Source organism: Sarcophilus harrisii, chromosome 2, assembly GCF_902635505.1.
Source record: "Sarcophilus harrisii chromosome 2, mSarHar1.11, whole genome shotgun sequence".
In the NCBI taxonomy this organism is placed as follows: Eukaryota; Metazoa; Chordata; class Mammalia; order Dasyuromorphia; family Dasyuridae; genus Sarcophilus; species Sarcophilus harrisii.
The window spans coordinates 204,590,602-204,616,088 of NC_045427.1; the positions used below are offsets into that span (position 1 = coordinate 204,590,602).

The 25,487-nt window shown below is 33.8% G+C and overlaps 1 protein-coding gene across 4 annotated transcripts in view; it reads left to right on the top strand.

The window, feature by feature from the left end:
- The window catches only part of PLCG2 (phospholipase C gamma 2), a 157,449-nt gene that overhangs the window by 54,646 nt on the left and 77,316 nt on the right, over positions 1–25,487 (top strand). For all 4 annotated transcript variants that reach the window (XM_023494629.2, XM_023494626.2, XM_023494627.2 and 1 more), the window contains exons 3-5: positions 5,423–5,566; positions 19,676–19,769; positions 20,770–20,817. In XM_023494629.2, the coding sequence (XP_023350397.1) occupies positions 5,423–5,566; positions 19,676–19,769; positions 20,770–20,817 (286 nt within the window). The remainder of the gene's footprint in view (positions 1–5,422; positions 5,567–19,675; positions 19,770–20,769; positions 20,818–25,487) is intronic.

Sequence of the window (25,487 nt, forward strand, 5' to 3'; positions counted from 1 at the left end):
GTTTGGAAATTTCTTTTCTTTCTTTTTTTTATTTTCAAAACATATCCATGGATAATTTTTCAACATTGACCCTTGCAAACCCTTGTGTTCAAATTTTCCCCTTTTCCCCCCACCCCCTCCCCTAGATGGCAGGTAGTCCCATACATGTTAAGTAAAGCAGAAATTTCTTCAGAGCAGGGCCTCTGTCATATCAGTCTTTGTGTTTTTGTGGCCAAGGACAGTGCTTTGTATACAGCAGGTGCTTAATTAATATTTGTTGAATTGAATGTTGATCAAGGTCTGCTTTGGAGCTGCCAGGAAAATTGATGTATTGCTTAGGAAGTGACAACTAGCAAAAGTCAGTGAGATCTTATATATGCTGAGACCTCTGGAAAATGAAAAGAAAAGATGTGACTATTATATTTGGTGGCATTAACAAAATTGAAAACATTACACACCTTGTAGTAGACTGAATACTTCCTATAGCTAACCAGGTTTGAATCCCACTTTGGGATGCTTACCAGCTGTGTAACTGCAGTCAATTTACTTAAGTTTTCTTAACTTCGGCTTTCTCACTTAACAAATTGGAATGATTTGTACCTATGTCATAGAAATGTTTTGAAGATCAGATAAGGCCATAGTATATGTTTGTGTTTTGTAAATCTTCAAGTACTTTCTAAACATGGACACAGCTCAAAGTTTATACAGAGGCTGGCTGCCATGTTTTAGGAAAGGGATTGGAAAATAGGAGTACATTCAAAGGAGGGTAATGAGAATATGGAGGGGACCAGAGCACAATTCATGTGAGGATATTTGAAAAACTGGGGATATTTAATATAGACAAAAGAAAGTTTAGGAGGAATTTGTTGGCTGTTGTTTGTATTTATGGAATTATCAACTAGAAGATAGATAAGGTGTTCCACTTGGCCGTAGAAGTTAGAACCAGCAACAATAGTTAAGATAGTTGGATATAAGGAACATTAAATTAAGAGAGGTATTTATAGGGACAAGTAGGTGAAGTTATAGATAGAGTACTAGCCCAGGATTCAGGAGGACCTGAGTTCAAATGAGGTCTCAGACACCAGCTGTGAGATCCTGGGCTAGTCACTTAGCCCTGATTGCCTTGCAAAAACAAAATTAAAAAAAAAAAAAAAAAAAAAAAAGAAGAGTTATTATATCCAGAATAAATGAGTAGGTAATATATTTATATTCTGTCTTGATCAAGCTACATTTTGGAAGTTTTTAGGTTTTCTTTCATTGGAAGTCTTCATGAGAAGCTAGAAAGATGACCACTTATTGGGCATGCTATAAAAGAGGTTAATAATTATTTTAGAGTTGAGGAAATTGAGGCAGATATTAGTAACGAAATGACTTGCCCACAGTCACATAGGAAATATCTGAGGATGATTTGAACTCTGGTTTTCCTGACTCTAGCACCATTGTCCTATCTATTACAAAGAAGGGTATCACAGTGAATAGTGACCCAACCTCACAGTCAGGAAGGTCTGATTATGTGACCCTGAGCAGGTCACTCTGTCTTCAGCAACAATTGCAGAGTTGATGCCCATCTCCACTAGTGGAGTTTCTTTTCTATTTGGGTGTTCTCTATTTCAATAAATCACAGGCCCACTATAAAAAAAAAAAATTAAAACATGTGTTGCTGTCCTCAAAGGCAAATCTCTAGCCTGTGCTTTGCCCCTGGCTAGCTTTGTAGCTTTCATTAAATCTTGGAATCATAAAATAGCTGAAATGAAAGAGAACTTGGGGAATTTCTCATAATGCTTATATACCTGTTCAACAATTCTTGATAACACATCACTTAAAAGTGGAATGATTTTAGTGGTTCTTCTCTACTAACACAAAGAGTAATTTTTTCTGTACCACTCTTAGTGGTTCATCAGACCTTCCTTTGAAAATATTCAGAGGCAGACTTTTGACTTTGATTTTTGGATGATTGTAATTATTAGGGAGATTCTTCTTACATTAAACTGAATTCTAACTCTTGCAGCTTTTATTCATTGTTCCCATTTCTCTCTTCTAGGACTAATACAAGTTTGATCTCTCTTCCACAAATACCCATATTTGGGTCTTTGAAAACATCTGTAATGTCTCTCTAAATATGCTCTGCTTTAAGAAGAGCATAATTCCATGGTCCCTTCAAAATGTCCTCATGTAGAATAGTCCCGTTGTGCTGCTATCACTATCACTCCTAAAATGTATGGGTATGACCAAGACAGAGTACAATGTAGTTAGCATCTCCATCATTCTGGACTCAGTAGTGACAAAAAGTGACATTTATATCATTATTAAAGTTTGTATATTATCATATTGTATACAATATGCAATATTGTATATTATGTCATTTAAAGTTTGTAAAATATTTTAAGTAACTTAATTACAACATCCCTGTGAGGAAAGTACTGTAGATATTATTCCCATTTTACAGCTGAGACTCAGAGAGATTAAGTAGCATGGTTGTACCAAGTAAGAAACAGATTTAGGATTTGAACCCTGGACTTACTGATTCTAGGTCCTATACATAATGCTATTCTTAATTTGATTTCAGGTTTAATTTTTTTCATAAACCTTTCATATTGTTGATTTGTATTGAGCTTGCAACCCACTAAAAGCCCACAGTCTCTTCGTCATGAATTCCTATCTAGTCATACTTACCCCAACTTGTACTTGTGTAATTGATTTTTTGAATCAAAATGGAAAACTTTACTTTTATCTTTATGACATTAATTATATTTTTAAAAACTCTATCAATTTAACAGGGTAAATTCTAAGATACAAAATATGTAATTCATTCCAAAATGGAAGTATAGGATATGAAACATATACATATTTTAAAATAGGGGACAATTATATAATAATAATGAACAGAAGGCTAAGAAAAGCATTTCATGTTCCCTTCTAATCTTTTATTTTTCTGTGTATTCATAAAATTTTGCTACTGTTGTTTTTATGATTTAGAATGTTGTAGCCAATAAATGTTATCATTCTAGTTTTGTTTTCTTGATTTTTCATGACATTTTATTAATTTTCCCATGTTTTTGTATTCTTACTATTTAAACTTGTTGTATGATGATATTCTATTATTGATATATTTCATTTTTGTCATTCTCCAGTTGTTAGATATGTAGATTGTCACCATTAAGTTTTATGTCATTTTTTCATTTGTTTTAGCCTATAGCTCTAAGTTATCAAGGTTGTTTTTATGATTTTTAAAAAATTCTCTAGTGTTAATCATCCTTAGCTTTGCATCATTTGCAAATAGGATAAGTGTGTCTTTTATGGCTTCATCTAAGTCATTGCTAAAAATGTTGCGTATAACACAGAACCAAGAATGTATCCATGTAGCATTCTCCTACGACTTTATTCCAGTTTTTTGAACCATTAACATAATATCCATTACTACTACATTGTATCTCCATGTTAACTTTGATTTCTACTTTGGAAACTTATCATCTAGCACTATCATTTTTTTTTCCCCAATAGTATTTTATTTTTCTAAATTTTTCCAAATTTTATTTTTTCAAACTATCTAAAGATAGTTTTTACCATTCATTTTTGTAAGACTGTATTCCAAATTTTTCTTCTTCTCTTTCTAACCTTCCCCTCCCCAAGACAGCAAGCAATCTGATATAGATTAAATATGTGCAATCCTGTTAAACATATTTCCTTGTTGTAGAAGAAAGATTAAAAGGAAAAAACATGAAAAAGAAAAATCAAGCAAAGAAAGAAACATATAAAAGTGAAAGTACTATGTTTCAATCCACATTTAGTCTCTATAGTTCTTTCTCTGAATGTGAATAGCATTTTCCATCCCAAGTCTATTAGAATTGTCTTAAGTCACCACATTGCTGAGAAGAATCAAGTCCATCACTGCTGGTCATCACATAATCTTTATGTTACTGTACACAATGTTCTCTTGGTTCTATTCACATCACTCAGGATCAGTTTATGTAGTCTTTCCAAGCTTTTCTGAAAATCAGGCTGCTCATCATTTCTTATAGAATAATAATGTTCCATTACATTGAACATCCACTCAATTTTCATTTCCTTGCCATTACAGAAGTTAGCACTATCATCTTTATGAAGTGTTTTTTGATCTTCTCAAATATTAGTTCTTCCCAAACTACCTGGTATATAACTTCTTGTGTTATTTGTATATTTATAATTGTTCTGTGTATATTTAAATATAGATATGTCTTCTCCATTAGAATATAGTCTCTTCAGGAATAGGGATTTTTTTTCCTGTTTTTTTTTTTTGTGTGTGTGTGTGTGTGCTTGTATCCCCAGTGCCCACAACAGTGTACAGCACATGGTAGGTGCTTAATGGATGCTTATTGATTGATTAATTTATTATCTAATTCTTTCTTCAAAGAGGTGATAATGTAGAATATTTCTACTCCACAAAATTGTTTCTGTCACTTTCTTCCCTGATTTTCATGCTCATCTCCCAGATTAATAAATTTTCTTGGTAGGCAATGCTACTCCACTACCCCTTTTATATTAATCTCAGCTTTAAAGGAAGTGTTAAAAATTAGAGATTAAACATCATTAGAAATTACCAAATTTCACACTTTCCTTTAGTGATGAAGCAGCTGAGACCCACCTAAGGGAAGTTATTTGTTTATCACAGATAGTATATAAAGGAGTAGAGGAATTTGAACTTCAACTAGGAACTTGAAACCAGGTCACCTGACTTTAAACATTCTTTTTCCATGACATTAAGCCATTTAGCCAATCATAAATCACATCTTGCCAAATTTCAGTGCTACCACCGAAGTTGAATTTACCTTTTTGGGCTCTCTGACTCAGTTTCCTTATTTGTAAAATGGTAATAATATTAGGTACTTGATCATAGGGTTGTACTTTGTAAATTCTAAAATGTGAGCTAGATGTGAGTTATTTATTGTTTAGTCATTCAGTTGTGTCCAACTCTTTGGGATCCCATGAACTATAACACACCCATACTGTCCTAGGAATTTTCTTGGCAAAGATACTGGACTGGTTTGCTTCTTCCTTCTTCAGTGGATTAAGATAAGCAGAGGTTAAGTGATTTGCATATGTCCTGCAAGAGTCTTGACTTCAGGCCCAACACTCTATCAACTGTCTTACAACTGTGTCATAACAATATAAAAGTGGCCTTTTTTTTCTTTAAATGATCATAATAATGATGATAGCTAGCATTTGGATAGCACTGCATATAGTCTTATTTGATCCTCATAATAATCCTGTTTGTCTCCATTTTATATAAAAGGAAACTAAGGGTGAAAGATTAAGAATTTGTTCATTTAACTAATCTGAGGCAAGATTTGAAACCAGTTTTTCCTGACTCCATGTTCAACACTTTATCCACTGCACCACTTAGCTGTGGATTTTTTTTTTTTTTTTGGACATTTACTTTTGCTGAGTTTTGTTATTTCTCTTTTAGTGGACCTAATGGAGATAAAGGAAATCCGCCCAGGGAAAAACTCAAAGGACTTTGAACGTGGGAAAGCCAGTCGCCAGAAAGAAGATTGCTGCTTTACCATATTTTATGGCACCCAGTTTGTGCTCAACACCCTGAGTTTAGCAGGTATGGTGACTTTTTTTTTCTCTAGCTTTGCCTTCTTTGACTTCACCTTTTATATTTCCTAGTGCTAGCCTTCCATAGTGGAGGAAAAGTTGTTTAGATAAGTGGATCAGTGAGAAAGAGAATTTTCTCTTGTTTTGAAACAAATAACACAAACAGTTGGTATTTTTACCTGAAAGAAAGTGCTTTAAAATCCTCATTGCTATTATCTTTATTAAAATGCTACCCTGAAGCCTCCTCATGGAATATATCACTTTCCATTTGAGAAGCCAGTTCCAAGGGAGAAACAATTCTCTTTTACCACCTTGACAGGCTCCAAATTGTTCCCAGCATCTATAGTCAGAGGACCAACCTAGTCAGGTGTGGAGAATGGATGACTCAAGGCCCTACTGCTTTGTGGGCCATCGCTTGTCATCTTGACTTTTTTCTTGCCACTGGACTTGGATAAATCCAAGAAGAGAAAATGAGACTTTGTACAACTCTGCTTCACTTATATCCAAGTTACTCCTAATCAAGATATCACTTGATAATGTCATTGGTCCTCTTGGAAAATGAAGGACAAACAACTTCTGACTAGTTGGATAATTAGGTAAAGAACTCTGGCCAAGGCAATTCATGAAATAGATAAAAATACAAGTTAGCTCTCAGTCATTTGTAACTTTTTCTGATTCTTTAGTGGTAGAAAGAATCAGAATCATAGATTTTTACTTGGAAGAGGTCTTGGAAGTCATTTAGGCCAACTGCTTTATTTTACAGATGAGGAAATTGAGGTCCAGAGAGTTTAGTTAAATCATGTGCTGAAAGTTATGGAGAATTTAAGTGAGAGAGCTGGGATTTGAATTCCATCTATGATTTCCAAGTTAAGCACTCTCTGAATTTTGTTTTACTATTTCTTATGAAAGAGGTTCTTGAAGGTGTCCAGAATCACAGGTTTCAGACAGTCTACAAACATGAATTTAACTGTTGGTTCTCAAAAGAGATTTTATTCTAATAACATGAGTTAATAGCATTGGAAAACCATGCTAGGTCCAAATTAACATTATTGCTAAGAAATGCAAAACAAGAGACAAAGAAGTCAATGAAGTCAAGCACATGGACCCCCTTAGTGAAATGAAAAAAATTATTTGGATGAGTTGGTTTTTGGGGGGGCCCATGGCCATCCTTTCCTGAGGCATTTAAGTCTTCTTGTCTTGTAATGTTCAAGATGAGTACAAGCAAAGAGACCACCCTGAAGATAATTGCAGCTTCTGGGCTACAGCATCTGTTTCAGAGGATGATGAATGTCAAGAAATTCTACAAAGAGCAAGGGTTCAAAGAGGAAGTCAGCATAAATATCAGTACTTGTTAACTTGTGTTTGAAAATAGGCACAATGGATAGGAAAACGGCAAGAAATACATTGGAAAAATATGGTTCAGGATGAAGACATTAAAGAGGACTTCTTTCTCCAATCTATGTTTTGCAAAGTTACCAGAATTGTGTTCCTAAACCCCAGATTTGGCCATGTCACTCCTTTGCTCAAAATCCTTTGATGTTTCCCTATTGTGTATAAGATAAAATACAAATTCCTCGTGGTATTTAAAATGCTTGGAGTCTGGTGTCAGTTTATTGGCCTTAATTTACATTACTTCCCTTTTGTACTTTTGTTTTCTAGTAAATTGGATCCTATGTAATGTCATCATATTTCTAAGTCCCCATAGCAATGTTATCTCCCTAGAAAATGCCATCAGGGCATCTGCTATCCCATGTATTTGTACAGGCTGTCCCCCATGAATGAGTGAATGAAAATGCACTTATTAAATACTCACTGTATACAAAACACTATGCTAAACACTGTAATATTATAGAATGAGAAACAAGGAATGGGATCCCTCTTCATTTCTGTCTTTCAGATTCCTAATATTCCTTGAAGTCTCAACTCTACATGATGTTTCCCTAAGGGACCATCTGAGCACTTTGACCTCTCCTATGTCCCCTTCACTTTCTATCTATCAGCGTACAAGCCAAATAACCCAGCAGAATATAAGCTCTTTGAGGGCAGAACTTTCTATCTATCAGTGTACAAGCCAAATAACCCAGCAGAATATAAACTCTTTGAGGGAAGAACCTTCTTAATTTTGCCTTTGTACCCCCAGGTTCTGCTTGTTTCACTTAGCACTAGTTTGTGTAAATTATTCCAGGTCTTTCTAAAATAAGCCTGTTTATCATTTTTTATAGAACAATAATATTCCATTATTTTCATGTACCCTAGCTTGGTCAGCCTTTCCCCAATTAATGGGCATCTACTTAGGAAGATTCATCTTCCTGAGTTCAGATCTGTCCTCAGACACTTACTAATTGTGTGACCCTCACCAAATCACTTAATCCTGTTTGCTTTCATCTCCTTATCTGTAAAATGAACTGGAGAAAGAGTGAACCATTTCAGTATGTTTGCTAAGAAAGGTTGAAATGAGGTCACAGCATCAAACATTACTGAAATGACTTAACAGCAAAAATCCCTAATGTTTCTCTTGGTTCTTGCACATAATAATTTCTTTTTTCTTTTTTAAAATTTATTTTTATTTACAAAACATATGCATGGGTAATTTTTTTTAACATTGACCCTTGCAAAACCTTCTGTTCCAAATTTTCCCCTCTTCCCCCTACCCCCTCATCTAGATGGCACGTAGTCCAATACATGTTAAATCACATAGTAATTTCTTAATAAATGTTTATTGAAGTGAATAGAAGCAAGAGAGTTATGGACTCATTAGAAACCTCAGTTATCTTTATATATTATGAGTACTTCTTTTAAGAAAAAAAGTTGGAATATGATGAATATAATGAACACTATATCATGCAAAAATAAACTATTTTATTTGAGCCAACCGGAAATTAATAGAGGTATGGAAGTTTGCGTTATTTCAGAATTAGTGGCATGCAATAAACTTGTTAGAGTAAAGGTTAAAATAATACAAATCCAAAAAAAGTATAAAGATGAGAAAATAGCAGAATTGTTTATACTTATAGCTCTAAGCCAATCTAGGTAACTAATTTAATTCTGACAAAAGGAAAATGAATTAAAATGAAGTCATTGAATTGTATTATGACAATTTTTTGTTACCAATGAAAATAATAACCAGAGTGAAGAAACTACATCAGCAAGCTAAGATTAGATATTACCAAGGGAGAGACATGACAAGCAAAGGCAACATTGCTTAGGATAGAAATTTATTTGAAAAAATATTACTGAGTACCATAATGGAAGACTATGAACAGGATTGACTTTTAAAATGGAAAAAAAAAACAGAATAGAAAATGAGCCTGAAAAAAGCTGTTTATAAGATCAAGCTAAAGATCATTTTAGGACAATGTTAGGTAAACCTGCAAGAAGGGAAATCAATATGCAATGAAAGAAAACTGGGAGTATTTCTTTAATGTTCTATTCTTATAACCAGTGTCAGTGGAATCACCACATCTGGCTCAGTTACCAGATGTACTATTAGAGGAAATGGAAATGGCAGTCAAGAAAATGAAGTAAGGAAGAACATCTGGGTCTGGCTAAATACTTACTGAAAAAATCTGTCCTGTAGGCAATACAATTATAAAGATCCTTAGGGATTGAATTTCAAAAATTCTCAAAGAGAAGATCTTAAAAAAATGGAAAAGACCATGAATGGTGCTGTATTACTTTAAAAAAAAGATTGTTGAGAAGACATCAATAACTGGTGACTCAAATGCCTATTTTCTCATCTTTGTTGTGTTCAATCATTTCCATTATATCTAATTCTTCATGACACCATTTTGTGGTATCTTGGCAGAGATAATGGTGTGGTTTATTTTCTTTTCCAACTCATTGTACAGATGAGGAAACTGGGGTAAATAGTGTTAAGTGATTTTCCCAGAGTCATATAACTAAAAAGTATCTGAAGCCAGATTTGAACTCAGGATGATGACTCTTCCTGATTCCACCTATGCCACCTATTTTCTCCTTTCTCTTCTCTAAGAAGTTTTCAAATATTGTCTTTGTATGTATCAGGTATATCTTGAGAAAAAATGCAAAAAAAAAAATCCCATTCATTAAAATTACAAAATACTTGAATATACAGGACTTAGTCTAGCAAGACAAATTTAAGACTTAAGGAAATACAATGGCAAAACACCTTTACAGAAGACTTAAATAATTGGGAAAATAATCATTGCTTGTGAAAGGGTCATGCCAATAAAATTAAAATAAAGACACTACCTAAACATGTAAAATTTACATGTAACTAGTAAAACCTGTAAAATTTACAGATTTTGTGTAGTACAATCAAATTAACACAGGATTACCCTGTAGAACTAGTTAGAATAATTACAAAATTCATGTGAAGAGAAAAAGAAACCCAAAATTTCAAGGGAAATAATAAAAGAGGGAAATAGTACCTCCAGAACTCAAACTATATTCTAAATTGTTAACTACAAAAACTGTATGGCAATAGTTAAGGACTAGCCAAATAGATCAGTGGGACAAAGAAAAGAACAGAAATTATTAAATTCAGTAAATTCAGTGTAAATAAGCCCAAGAATGTTAAATTTTTTGAGGAAGGACTGCTTTTCCAACAAAACTTTTTGAAAGAAGTAGAAATCTGTCTGGCAAAGAAAAGGTTTAATATAACATTTTATGTAATATGCTATGATAATTTTCAAATAGACATTTGATTTAAAGGCCACATAAAAAAACTGGAAGAAATTGGTTGGAGAAAGATATTTATGCCTGAGAGAATTCTTTAAGCATATAAGAGAGAAAAATCAGTAAGGATGAAATAGGCAATTGCAATAATAAAATTTGAAAAAAAGAAAAGTTTTAGCACAAACAAAATCAATGTAACCAAAATGAGAAGAAAAAAAGTCAGTTGGGGGGGAAACATCTGTCTCAAATACTTCAAATGAAAGTCTGATAGGTAAGCTAAATAAGGAATGAAAACAAATATATGACTAAAAACCATTCTTTAATAAATGAGTGATGAAAGAGTGTGAATAAATAGCTCTCAAAAGAAGAATTGGAAATCATAAACAGTCATATGAAAGACTTCTTGAAATTACAAGTAATAAGGGAAATGCAAAAATACAAACAACTCTGATGTTTCATATCACATCTTTCAAACTGGCAGATGGTATAAGACAGAAACAGCCAATGCTGAAGAGGACTATAGGAAGATAGGCAAACTTATGCATTGTTGGTGAAATAGTGAATTCATCCTTTCATTCTGAAAAAATTGTTTAGAATTATGTGAAAAAAGTGACTAAACTATTCATGCTCTGACTCAGAGATTCTACTGCTAAGCGTAAGTCCCAAGAGGGTCAAAGATATTCCAAAATATTCTTAACAATTTTTTGCGTGTGGTTTCAAAGAATTGGAAATAAAGTGGGTATTCATCAACAGCTAAATAAATTGTGGTACATGAATGTAATGGAATTACATTATAATTAAGAAATTATAATGTAGATAATATTATTAAATAATAACCTTATAAGAATAACTAATATGAAAAATAACAAATATGAAGATTTCAGAAAAACATGGGAAGACTTATATGAACTGACACAAAATGACTTAAGTAGACTGAACTTAGAAAATAACATATATAAAACTAAACACTGTGCCTTTTCCCATGAAAGAGGTGAGAAAATACATCTGCCTCCTTTAGTGGAAAGATGGATAGTGGATGTGGAATATTGAATGTATAGTCACAGATGATAGGACATGGTGTTTAGCTTTGTTGAACTATTTAAAAAAAATTTTTTTCCTAGGAGGTTAGGGGAGGTTAGAAGGAGTATATTTAGAAATGCATATGCAGCAAGAACAAAAAGTATGAACAGAACTGAAAAATAGAACATATGAGAAAAATAAGCTTTTAAAGGTGATGCTCTATAGTTGCCTTTTTTACAGGCATAATGATAAAATTCATGAACAGAAAAGATGTCATTTTAGCAAGTTATAGAAGGTCTATTCAACTGGATAAAGAATTCATATTATCTACCTTATGACATGAAGTTGAATGGACAAGCCCATTGGGCTAGGCCATATATCTTGCAGTGTCACTGCAAAATGAATAACAAAATAGCCTTAGGATTAAATAGATAGAGGAGTATGGTGATAGGTTGTTTTGGGAAAATAGTGCAGTGATTTCATTGATCCCAGTCTTCTCTTTGTGAAAAAGCTGACCTGAATAGCCCTAGTATTTTTCTATTGATACTTTATGCTTGTGAATCTCAAAGCAGCACAAATTCTCTAAAGAATCAAAATTGTAGATGGTTCAAAGGTCAGGGAAAAATTGCATGTTGTAAGTCATCTGCAGCACTTTTCCAATGATGATTCAGATGTGAGAAGAGATTCAAAATGCATCCCTCTTCATAGATGTCAATGATCTTCCCCCCTCCCCCAAAAAGCTGTATTAACATTTTTTAAGAGTGAGAGACAATAACAGATGAATAATCTGATTATTGCTGACAGGTAGGTGGCTCAGTAGATAGAGTACTGGATCTGAAGTTGGGAAGAGTTCACAATCTGACTTCAGACAAACTTCGTAGCTATGAGACCCTGAGCAAGTCACTTAACCCTGTTTGCTTTAGTTCCTCATATGTAATCTATGATCTAGAGAAGGAAATGGCAAAACACTCCATTATCCTTGCAAGAAAGTCACAAAGAATCAGATGTATGAAATGAATGAACAACAATAAAATCTATATAATGTTAAAAGATTTAGAAGACCTCCAATTAATAAGAATATGTCAAAATATACCAAAATATTTACAGCATCATTTCCCCCTCCATGTGATAAGCAATAAAATATTTTAATAATAACAAATTACCATTCATTATACTAACCTCCTTTAGCATTCGATCATCCCCAAGCTGAGCTGTTAAGGTTGTGAGCCCAAGGCTATTTAAATCTTCTCACCAGCAACACTTTTGAGAGTGAAACATTGGAAACAGAAAATTCTGGGAAGATGGTAGAGGTCAGAAAATTTTTGGATCTCCCAATTTCCTCTACAAAAAGATAGAACATCACTTTTACATGGGATAAAGCAGTTGTCCTTGGACAATTGAGAAGACCCCAGAAAAGACCCAACCTCCAAGGGTGGATGTTCTTTCTGCTTGAGTGACTGCAAATACTTTCAGGTTAACTCTGTGGAATCACAGCTGGGTTGGAGGATAGCTTCAGCCTTAGAAACTTTAATCTCGCTGACAATAGAGGGTCTATTGGCTGAGTAGGAAAAGGTTGAAGGATCTTCCACTGTTGAGAGAAGCCAAGGGCAGCTGTGCTGACCAGACCCGTTGTGGGTGTGGCTGCTTGCTGAAGGAGCGAGTGTAGGAGCTAAGTGGCAGAGACCCTGTTGGTGGTGGTTACTTGCAGAAGAGTAGAATCCCCAGTTTCCGTTCTGGAGAAGAAAAGATAGCTAGTTTACAGCCCCCAGAAGGATGGTGAGGAGAAAGATCATTCATGAGACATTGTGACTGGGAGCCCCAGCCATGACTTAACAGTGCAGTGGGAAGCCCACTCCGAGGTAGACTTCAGAAAATAATAGTAAGGAGGACCTGAGTCCTGAAGCATCATTCCCTATACCTCAGGACTACAACTGGATTACACTAATAGCTGGTAAAAGTAAAATAAAACAATAAAGTAATTTAAAAATTGAGCTTGTAAAGGAGAAAGAACCTCACCAGACATAGTTACTATGGGGACAGACAAAATCCGGGTTAATTTTCAGAAGAAGATAATGGAGCTAAAAAAAAGCCACTCCTTTTTTCAATGAAAAATATCAAATAGTCCCAAGCACAAAAAGAGTTCTTGGAAGACTTTTAAAAAGGACTTTAAAAAATCAAATAAGAAAGTTCGAGGAAAAATTAAGGAAAAAAATAAGAGCAATCTAAGAAAATCAAGAAAACTGTAAAAAGAAATCAACCAAATGGAAAGAGAGAAGCAAAAGCTTAAGAAAGAAAATAATTAATAGAAAACTAAAACTGGGCAAGAAGAAGCTAATAATGTTCTAAGACACCAAGAAATCATAAAACAAAATCAAAACAGTAAAAAAAAGGAAGAGAAAGTAAAATATCTCATCAGAAAAACAACTGATTTGGAGAATAGATCAAGAAGTAATAACATAAGAACATTTGTACTACTTGAGAATTGTAATTATAATTAAATTTTATTTATTTATTAAAAATTAAATTAAAATTACAAATTATAATTAATTACAATTAAAATTACATAAATATAATTTAATTTATAGATAATTTATATATATTTATACATAATATAATAAATATAATTAATAATATAATATATTTAATTATAATATGATATAAATATACTTACAAGAAAGTATCAAGGAAAATTGTCTTGAAGTATAGCACAAGAAGTCAAAGGAGAAATAGAAAAAAGCCACTGATCACCACCTGAAAGAGATCCCAAGAAGAAAACTTATAGGAATATTATAGCCAAATTTCAAAACTCCCAGGTTAAAAATAAAATATTGGAAACAATAAGCACAAATCAATTTCAGTGTCAATGGAACTACAATAACAATTAAATAAAACCTAGCAAATATTATTTTGAAGGATCATAGGTCTTAGAATACTATGTTTTATAGAGCAAAAGAGCCAGTATTATGACGAAGGGTAACTTACCCAGAAAAGTTAAGTATAATACTAAAAATAATAACAATTTTAAGAAGATATTTAATGAATTCAAAGACTTTCCAGTTTTTGTGACAAAATCCTCAGAACTTAAGGGAAAATTTGACATAAAACATTCAAGAGAAATGTAAAATAAACATTAAAGACTAATTATAAGGAACTCAATAAAGTCAAATTATTTACTTTGTAGATGTAAAAATATTAGCAATACTCTTTTGATTGTCATCATTATTTGGGTAATTTGAAAGAAAGGTACAGGCTGAATTAAGTAGGATGGGGTGATCCTAAAAAAAATAAAACTGCAGAAGAGTAATTATCTCTTTCAAATGAGGCATAAAAGGAAAAGTTGATACAGAAGAAGCTAATAGGGGGAAGGTGGGCTGGAGCCTTACTGTTACTGGGAATGGGTTAAAGAATAAACAGCATGAAGGGTGCAAATGTCTTCCAAATTCAGATAGAAATAAGAGGACAAAGGAATAGAGTTGGGGAGAGGAAAAGGGAGTGACTCTTACAGGAGTGAGTAGGTTAAGGAATAGGAAGATGAAGTAGTGGATAGAAATAAAGCAGTGGAAGGCTAGGTTAAAAAATGAGAAAGATCGTGAAGAAAAATAGGAAGAAGGGAATTACATAAGTAATTGCAGCTTAGAATGTGAATGGGATGAATTTACTCATAAATGGAAATGCATAGTAGATTAAAAATTTGAACAATATGTTGCTTTCAGGAAACATTATAAAAATGAGAGATATGACCAAAGATAAACTAAAAGATCAGGAATAGGATTTAGTATGTAAAAAAAAGGCAGAAGGAATAATTATGATCTCAGAGTTAAAGTTAAAATAACTTTAATAAAAAGTGAAAAACTACTCTATATGTCAGCAATACTATTCAATATTATTTTATATCCTTCAAAATACCTTGGCAGCATAAAATACCCGAGTGTATATCTGCCAAAACAAACACAGAAACTACATGAACATAAACAATAAAACACTTTTTTATACAAATAAAGTTAGAGCTAAATAATTGAAGAAATGTTTATTGTTCATGGGTAGGTAAAACCAATATGATATTTTAAATGACAATTTAACCTAACTAATCTATTTATTCAATGTCATCCCAATTAAATTACTAAAAATTAATGTATTGAGTTAGAAAAAAAAAGAGGAAGAACACATCTGGAAGATGTGGAAGAACACATCTGGAAGAGCACAAGGTTAGAAATTTTAAAGAAACCAGAGAAAAAAGGTATAAAGGAAGTAGATTCAGCATACCTTAAACTATATTATAAGGCAAGAACATTATTGAAGTATAAAAAAGATGATTTCAATTATCTTAAGTTAAAATTTTCATATATAAATAAAACCTATATAGTCAAGAACAGAAGGAATACAGAATTAGGGGAAAAAACTTCCATAGACAATCTCTTAGATAGGATGTGGTTAGGTTGGAATATTGCTGTGGAGTAGTAACTCATGAGCTAGTTCATTTAGAAAAACATGGAAAGACTTCAACTTTTGAAGGAAAGTGTTGTCTACCTTCAGAAAAACAGTTGATAGGAGGAAATAAGCATAATATGATCTTACATATTTGTGTATAAGTGTATATGTACATATGTGTTTGTGTATATATATATATATATATATATATATATATATATATACATATATGTATATGTATTTGCATCCATGCTTATTGGTTGACTTCTTTAGAATGAGAAAAAATGCTGTGGAGCATTGAAACAGTACAGTAGTGTTTGTTACATAGAATTTCTTGAAATGGAAATTTATCATTTTATATCGAATCCTCTTATGGTCTGCTGTCTTTATGGCAATTTTTTTCTTTTTCTCATTTTGTATTTAAGTTTAAAACTAAAAAAAAATCCCCCCCCCCCAAAAAAAAACCCTCCAGCAAAAAAATTAGAAACAAAGTAGATGCTCATTGATTGGAGACTGAACAAAATCATGGTGTGTGAATGTAAGAATTACTGTGCTGTTAGAAATGATGAATGTGTTGAATATAGAGAAACATGGAATTATATAAATGAAATGATGCAGAGTGAAGTAAGCAGAACAAAGAAAACAGTATCCAGTAACATAATTGCATAGAACTGCCTAAAAAATATCAAAAGTACATATTGCAAAATTACAAAGAATAAGCTGGCTTCAAAGAAGAGCTGTGAGAAGGTGTGAGAGGTTCATGAATTTGGTTCAGTGTATAAACTTCAGAAATTTTTTTAATGTATTGATCAGCAATGCTGATTATTCTTTTCTTTTTCTTTAAAAATAGTATTTGTTATAGAGGATGACTCTCTGGGAGGTGGTGGTGGGGAGGAGCATTAGAAAAAATTTAGTAATATAAATAAAATTTTAATTAAAAATGGGCTCCATGGAGAAGTTGGATGGCACAGTGGATAGACCATCAACCCTGGAGTCAAGATAACCTGTGTCCAAATCCAATCTCAGACACTTAACAAATACTCACTAGCTGTGTGATCTGGCAAGTCTCTTAACTCCAACTGCCTTGCCAAAAATAAAAAATAAAAAAAGGCTCCAGTATGCTGGGTAGATCCCCCTATGGAGGATTTATGTGAGGACATGAGCAAGAATTGCATAGAATGAGGACTTTTGAATAGGTAATAATCTTTTTTTGGTAGAAGATGTAGTAATAATGATAGAATCAGCATTCTGTTAGAGGGTCCAAGTATTAGAATATTACTATTACTGGTGCTAAGAATTGGCAAGATCCTGTAGTAATGCCACATTTAATTGAGAGTCGGCACTCTAGCAACCTAGAACCTGTGGAACATAGCTGACTGTAGAAGAAAATGAAAGGACCTCTCTGGAGCAAAGAAAATAGTTGTTATAAAGCACATGTACCTTTAGAAGTCACTAACCCCAATATACTTATTTAGGATTTTTATTTATTTTTTGCTGTGTGTGGATGCCTTTTAAATTTTATATATTTATTTCTGAATATACTCCCTGGCTTCTGTCTCTTAATCAGCCTTCTCTTGTTGCAAAGATTAAAAAGCAAAAACAAAACCAGTTAAATAACATACCCCCAACATGTTGACTGTATCTTGACAGTATTCTTCCATGTAGTGTTACGTATCTATAGTTCCTCCTTTCTTTTCCCTTGAGCCTTCTTCAATAAAGGAAGGAAGTGCATTTTTTTTTCTTTTTTTTTCTCCAAGAGCAAGTTTGGTTATTCTAATTACATAACAATCACTTTTGTTTTATTGTCTTTTGCTTTGATATCATTACGTCAACTCATGTAAATCTTCCCATGTTTCTTTGAATTCCTCTTTTTTGTCATTTTCTTACGACACAGTGTGTATATACTATTATATTCATGAACCACAGGAACCCTTCCTTAATCATAATATTATAAAATGAGATTTGGAAGGGACCTTTGGAAGTAATTGAGAACAATACTACCATTTTAGAGATGAAGAAACTGAGACTCAGATAAGTTGAGTGATGTGTCCAGGTCACATAAGTAGTAAGTGGTAGATCCAGGTGATTAAGATCTTATGACTGCAAATTAGGTATTCTTTCCACTATATAAGGTGGTCTTATATGCCCTGAGTTTGTTTCTAGTTTGTTGCTACAAAAAGGGTTATTTCTGTCTGACTTCCTTGGATGATGTACTTAATTGTGGGATCTCTGAATCCAAAAATCACCTTTTTTTCCACGTTTTTTTTTTTCATCTGATTTCAAAGTGAGGGAAAATAAGATAACAGATTGGAAGCAGGGAGAATATATTAATAGCAAAAAAAAAAAAAAAACCAAACAAACTCTAAGTATGAGCTCTTAGATATCATTTACCTGTGATAGCATTAATATGACATTCCAAGAAACTGCTTAGTAAATATAAAAGAACCATTAATGGGAAATATTAAATTTTATAATTTTATAATGAGCTCCTTCTCACTCTCCACTCAGGTTGTGAAGTCTTGCTGCAGTTTATAGCTGTTCTTTTGGAATGAGCTCTTCTCTGAAGGATCATTTCACCCAACTTTGTGTTTTCATGTCACTTGTTAATAGGAAGACTTCTAACACACCAAATGTTAAAAATTTTAAAAAGATCTCTAGATACTTATGGGGGCAGCTTTGAGTTTATCTTGGAAAAACAGATATGTTGAAGCAGCTTCTTCCCCAGAATAAAATGTATTCAAATTTAATATTGGCTTGTGTTATCAAACTTGGTAGTAAGGAATATCTAGCATATTAATGGATAATTATGCAAATTAGTCCTTTGCTCCATTACCTCTATTGCATTTAGCTATACAGTAGCAGACGGATCCCTAAATATAGACAAAAGAAATCAATCTTAGTCTGCTCTCTTCCACTGATTGACCTTGTGATTCTGGATTAGTCATCTCTCCTCCCTGAACCTTGATTTACTCATTTATAAAATGGAGCTAGGTGGTACAGTGGAATGAGTGCTCAGCCTGGAGTCAGGAAGACTCATCTTTCTGAGTTAAATCTGACTCTCAGATATTAGCTGGGTGACTCTGGGCAAGTCACTTAACCCTCTTTGCCTCATCTGTAAAATGAGCTGTAGAAGAAATGACAAACCATTCCATTATCTTTGCCAAGAAAACCTCCATTAGGGGCATGAAGAGCTGGATATGATTGAAACAACAAAAAATGAAAGGATTGGACAGGATGATCTCTAGACCTTTTCCATCATGGACAATTACAGTGACAGCCTTGGTGCAGCCTTATTTCTAATAACTAAACCATTTTTACCTCAGAAATCCAAAGGGTCTATGACTTGTTGGGTGTAGATATTCCTTCCACTGATGTAAATTAATTATAGTGGAATTTTAATTAATAATATCACGAATTTCTATGGCACCAGCATCCATCATGTAGTCATGAATTCCAATATTCTAGTATCCAGCCTCTCAGTTGCACAAGTAATTTTTCTTACTGCTCTGGGTTTTGGTTCCTGAGAAACCATTGTTGGGGATGGATATACAACTTCTCTTGGGCGGTCTCATTGTATTTGAAATGAAGATAAGAATAAATTAGTCTCTTTTGATTTGTTGAAAGTTATTGACATGTTCAGGGATGATTTCCTGGTGCTTGTTCTATAAGAGACATTAGAGCAAACAGGAGAAGGTAATTTGTTGAAGGCTGGGATGGGCGATATTGTCTTACATTTGACCAAGGTCACACAGCAGTCTGTGTCAGAGCACTGATGAAAATCCTAGTCTCCTGACTCCAAATTCACTGCCCTTCCAACTGTGGCATTTAGTTTGCTTTCATTCTATCTTCTGGATCTTTAGCCCTTTATTACATATTTTCATGGGCTGGGGAATATAGTTTGAAATCTCTTAGGAACCTCTGGGGACCCTTTTTTGTCTATATCATGCTCTTTGTTAAATAAACTGAGCTACCCATCAGGCATTCTATGTAACAGTTCCTCTCTTTGTCTTTTCAGTGGACTCCAAAGAAGATGCTAATAAATGGCTTTGTGGCTTGACAATTTTGCACCAAGAAGCCCAGAATGCCTCAACACCAGCTATTATTGAGAGGTATTTGGTCTTTTCCTTTTTCTTCTGCTTATTTTGCAGTGTTTGGGGAAACTGTCATGTAGAAGAGAGATTCAAACCCTTTTACTTGAGTCCAGATTACTTTCAAATGATATACAACAGTTATATTTTATCCTCAAACTGTTGTGGTCAATTTGATTCTTTGTGGGAGTGGATTAAGGTCTGAAACTTTCAGTCTCAAAACTTAATGTTTGTGTGCAAAGATTAAAAAAGAAGTTAATTTGAAGTATTTAAATTTATACCATTTTTAAAATCAGTTTAACTTCATTTGAGTGATTCTTAGAAGCCTAGAGCAGGAAGGGACCTTACAGTCACCTAGTTTAGTTTCATAACCTATAGCATTTCATTCAAGTTATTATCCTATTAGTCTTTGAATGCCCTTAGGTATGAAGAGCTTACTCTTTTGTAAGGCAACCCATTTTGTCACTGAACAGCAACAATTGTTAGGAAATGCCTCAATTTGAGCCAAAATGTATCTTCATGTTCCTTCCATCTGTTTCTCCTAGATCTTCCCTCTGGGGCTACATAGAATGTCTAATCTGTTTCTTATGAGAATCTATTAGATATTTGAAATCAGTTATAAATCTCTCCCTAAGCCTCCTCTTCTCCAGGCTAAACATCCTTACTTCCTTCAGCCAGTCCTCTTAGGGTCATTCTTCTGTTTTTAACCTCTTCTGATCAGATTTCTCTGAACATATTGTTGAAGACTCCAGTTGGGATTTAACCAGGACAGAGGACAACAGGATTATCATTTTATTTATTCTAGATGCTAAGCATCTCTTAATATATCCAAACTTTGAAAAGGTATTTGTAGCTAAAAGGTCCCTGGAAGAAGTAGAGTTCAGTAAAGAAAGGTATGGGAATGACATATTTAGTTTCCTGTCCTAACTCAGGACAGAATTACTTCTTGTTCTATAGTTATGTGAATGTGGGTGAGTTTTGCTGTTTTCATAATTTTTTGTCTCTCACTTTTTTCTTCTAGCTGGCTAAGAAAGCAAATTTATTCTGTAGATCAAACTCGGAGAAATAGGTAAGAATGTTTTATAGTTTTTTTTTTGGTTCACTTGAATTCTAATTCTTATTTCATATATTAAAGAACAAAAATATTTTATGGAGAGGAAAATATTAGGCATGATAGAGCCGGAGGATGATTACTGTTTCTTTTCTTTTTTTAAATAGATGATTAGTATTTTTTAAGGCTCTTCTTCACAGATGTCTTTCTTTAAGAATTCATTAATACTTGAAGGCTCTGCCAGTGGAACACAAGATCTCCTAGGTTCTACAGAGTTGGACAAATGCAAACTTTAGATACAGGTCTGGTACTGGTCATTGTTACTGTCAAGGGACCCAGTAAAGATAGCAGAATGTGAGGTTCTAACCAAACCCAGCTCTCTTTCAAACTACTTCAAGGACTTAAAAAATTCTGCTAATAATACAGGATATTAGCAAACAGAAGAGATGAAGGAAAGAAAAATTTGGTAAAATAATGCCCATTTAAAAAAAAGCCCAACTCAATTCAGGAAACAACTCATCAAAGGGTTAATCACCAATGAATGGATTTTTTTTTTTTGGTAGCAACCTTAGTTGCTGCCAAGATCTTTAGGGTCTATGGTCTTTGTCAGAAGGAGTGTTGGCACCAATTAGGGGGCAGATATTTTGAAATATCACAATTAAAGAATAAATAGACTGGCAAGAATATGAACTTTGGATTTAAATCTTACCACTAATGTTTGCTACCTGTATAAATTTGCGGAAGTCAATTTCCTTTGATGTTAGGTTCTTTACTTGTAAAAGGGGATTTAATTAGATGGTTTTTGAAGCCCCTTATAATTCTAAATCTATTATTCCTGTGACTCTGTGGTACAAGGGGACCCCTTTAGAATAGAAAGATTTGGTTTGTTTTGACCTAACTTAGATGCCAATATTCCACTGCTGGTAAAGGAAGAACCTTTCTATTGTAAAGGAGTTTACATTTTATTATGTTTAGGATTTCCTCCATAATCTTTGGTTCCCTGGTTTTCTGGAGTTGGTCCTTTTCTCATTTATACACTAGGAGAAAAGCTAAGATAGCATGTCTCATTTCTCCTTTATAGTCAGTCTACTTTAAACTGGGTCATCTGGAAGAATTTTGGAAGGGTTCAGAGGAAATCAATTATTTTTTGCATCTGCGAGGGGTGTTATTGCTTTGATTCTCTGTAAGGAGTTGGTCACTTTGGTTTTCAGGTTTCATCTTTTGCTAGCCATAAAAGAACTTTAACTTGTTCAAATGATTTGGGAACATCAAGACATTTACAAGTTCAATTGGCAACGCTGCTTCTTTGAAATCAAGGTCATTGTATTATTCCATGATTGTTTTCTCTGTAGTAGGTGATTTTTCCCTCCTTTCCTCTCACCCCCTCCCCTAGACAGTGAGTAATCCAATATATGTTAAACTGGTGCAGTTCTTCTATACTTATTTTCATGATTATCACGCTGGCAAGAAAAATCAGATCAAAAAGGAAAAAAATGAGAAAGTTTTTCTGAAGCCATACCCATTCAATGATTAAGGATCTAACTTGATTAGGTGTTTCATAATTTTTTTTTTTTACTTAATTTGACTCTATCAAGAAGCACTGGACCTTGTAGTAATAAGCTCTCAATCAATACTGGAGTCATGAATTTGATAAAAAAATTTTTGTAGGCTGTCAAGTATTGCACAATAATACTCATTTTATCTTGGACTGTTCCTGTGATTTCAGAAGTTGAAGGAACCTCCACTGAATAAACCCTCTCTACTATTGAAGGTCTGCCCCTGTCCTGTCATTTACTTTAAGAAAACTGCCTGTGGAATAAGGAGGTTTAGTGACTTTCTTGTGTTGTAGAATGAAAAAAAATACTTGAGTTCCTTGCATCTTGATTGTCTTCTAATTGACTCAGAAACCTAAGTTGAGAACTTTATGTAATTTCCCTAGTTTCTTATTTTTTTTCAAGTCTCTATATTCTGAGAATTGAATAGGGGAGGGAGCTGCTCAGACTTCTGCTGTGGAATGTGATTTGGAGTGGGTAGAGACTTGACACTATTAGATTATTAGGAGATTATTGTAATAATCTAGGCAGGAGTTTTTATGAGAATCTGAATTGGGGGGCTGGTTTTGTTAGTGGATGAGAATCTGAATTGGGGGGCTGGTTTTGTTAGTGAATGGAGGATGTCACTGTGTTTCTTATGTTTATTTTGTTCTGAAGGTGATTGAAAATTGGAAGCATTCTCCATTCAACACTAGGTAGTAGTAGTGGTAGGAATTTCTCCATTCAAAAACAAAACTGAATAATTTAGTGTTGCATTAGGGCAGGGTGTTTTCTCAGAAAGTGATAGTATTTTGTCAGCAATTCATTTCATGGGGGCAGCTGATGGGGTTGGAAGTTGAGGAAGACAGGTTAAGGGAAAGAACAGTTCTTAGATCTTAGTGTTTGTAAAACTCATTAACTAGGAGCAACAAAGGGGCTTGAGAGCTGTTCTAGGGTGGTGTAAGGGAAATAATTCCAATGGAAAATAGAAGAATAGGGCACCAGGAGGATGTTTTGTTGGTTAATGAGACAGCATGAGGTTGTTAGTAGTCTATTGAACTAGTTAGGGGGAATTTATAGCAACATGGGTTTGAAGCTCGCCTCAGCTGCATGTTTGTTGTGTGACTTTAGAGAAGTCATTCTCACTTAGCCTCAGAATTTTCATCTATAACATAGGGTTAATTAATACCATCCATCTCACCTGAGTTTTGAGGATCAAATAAAATTATATATATATATGGTATTTTGAAATTTTTAAAGCTATAATCTTTATGGGATGCTAGAATTTTATGATTTCCTTGCCATTCCTATCTGTAGTGACATGACTGATTTCTTGAAAAGAGAAGACAAACTGAATTAAGTTTCATTATTTTGTTACCAGATCACTTCCACACCTGCCCTTCCTATTTCCTGGCAGATTGATCTGGTGTTAGGTGCCTCACTGGGAAATATCTTAGCTATTTGAGTTTTAAAAGATTTATATTTTATTTCAAAATTGGTGAAATACTACCCCCTTAACCTTGATTGGGTTCCTAGAGAGCCAGAAGAAATGGCCAACTCAAATGACATCTTCTAGGTGAATTTATATTCTTTTATTCTATAGCTGAAGTGGGTCATAAGTGGAGAGAAAAGAATGAATGGACTTACAATAAAAATGGAGAAGAAAAATAATTATGATTTTTAATTTATAATATTGGTGGGTAAAACATGATTGGAATCAAAACATTCTTGTTGACAAAGGAAAAAATTCACAGTGTCTAAAGAACAGAGGCAAAAGATTCCCTGTTTTGTTTTTCTCCTTGGTTAGTGGTAGGAACAGATGCAAGTAATGGCTCTTTCATGTGAGATTTGAAGGAAGACTGGAGTTCTGGGCAGATGTGACTGTCTGGTATCCCTCTTCTCCCAACCTCCCATTTGCTCACAAGCACAGTATATATCCAGAATGATGATGTTGCCTAATAGCCAGGGCTGCTTCAGGCTCCATTAGCAAAGGCACAGAATTTAGAATGAAGGAAATTGTGGGGCTGTTTTGTCTGACAGAACTCTGGCAAACACACTTTAAGAAGGCTGTTGACAAGCTAGAAAATATTCAGATGCTGAGGAATCTTACTATGGTATAGTGGACATGCTTCTACCTGTCTGACCCTGAGCAAGCCATGTAACTTCTCTACATTTCAGTTTCCTCAAGTGTACAGCTTAACTTGATGGAGTACATAGAATGCTGAACCTGGACCTAGGAAAACTTGAATTTGAATCAGATTTCAGATACTAGCTGTATGACTCTGGGCAAAGCATTTAACCTATCAACTTCAGTTTCCTCATCTGCAAAGTGGGGGAAATTATAGCCCTTGCATTCTGGAGTGTGAGGATCAGATGAAATAATATCTGTGAAATACTTTGAGAATATTAAAGTATTATATTACTGAGAAATTATTAACATTATCATCATATAATCTCTGAGATTCTTTCTGGCTCTAGATCTGTCATGTTGAGATAGAACTTATTTATAAATAAGGAAATAGAGCACTGAATTATTTAATTTTCAGACTAATTTAAGATTAGTTTTCTTTTAAAAAAAGTTAAATCAATCTTTCTCAATACCATTTGCTTTTCTGTTATTGTATTTCTGAATATGTAACCTCTTCACCATGAGCCCTTCTTTACAACAAAGAAAAACAGTTAAATAAAACAGATAATATATGTAGCATTCTATTTATATCCAAAATCTCTCACTCCCTATTAAAAGGAGTATCATATTAATCATTAGGGGTCTAACTATGCTTGTCCTAGATTTGGAGTCAGAGTCTTTTAATTTGATTCTTGGTTCTTTTATTTACTACTTCTATGAAGAGCTTGCACTATTCATATCATCAGTTTATTCATCTGGAAAATGAGGAGATTGGATTAGATACTCTCTAGGGTCTTTATGCTTTAAATGCTAGGATCCTCTGATCCCCACTGTCAAGACTTTCTCCTTCCTTGGGGCTTCTGCCCCATGTTCTAATGTAAGCTTTCTACTTAGAGTTGTAAGACTTCACAGCTGTTTGACTCTGGGCAAGTCCTTTATTCCTGTTTGCCTCAGTCTCCCATTATAAAATGGGTTGAAGAAGGAAATGGCAAACCACTCCAGTATTTCTTCCTAGAAAACCCCAAATG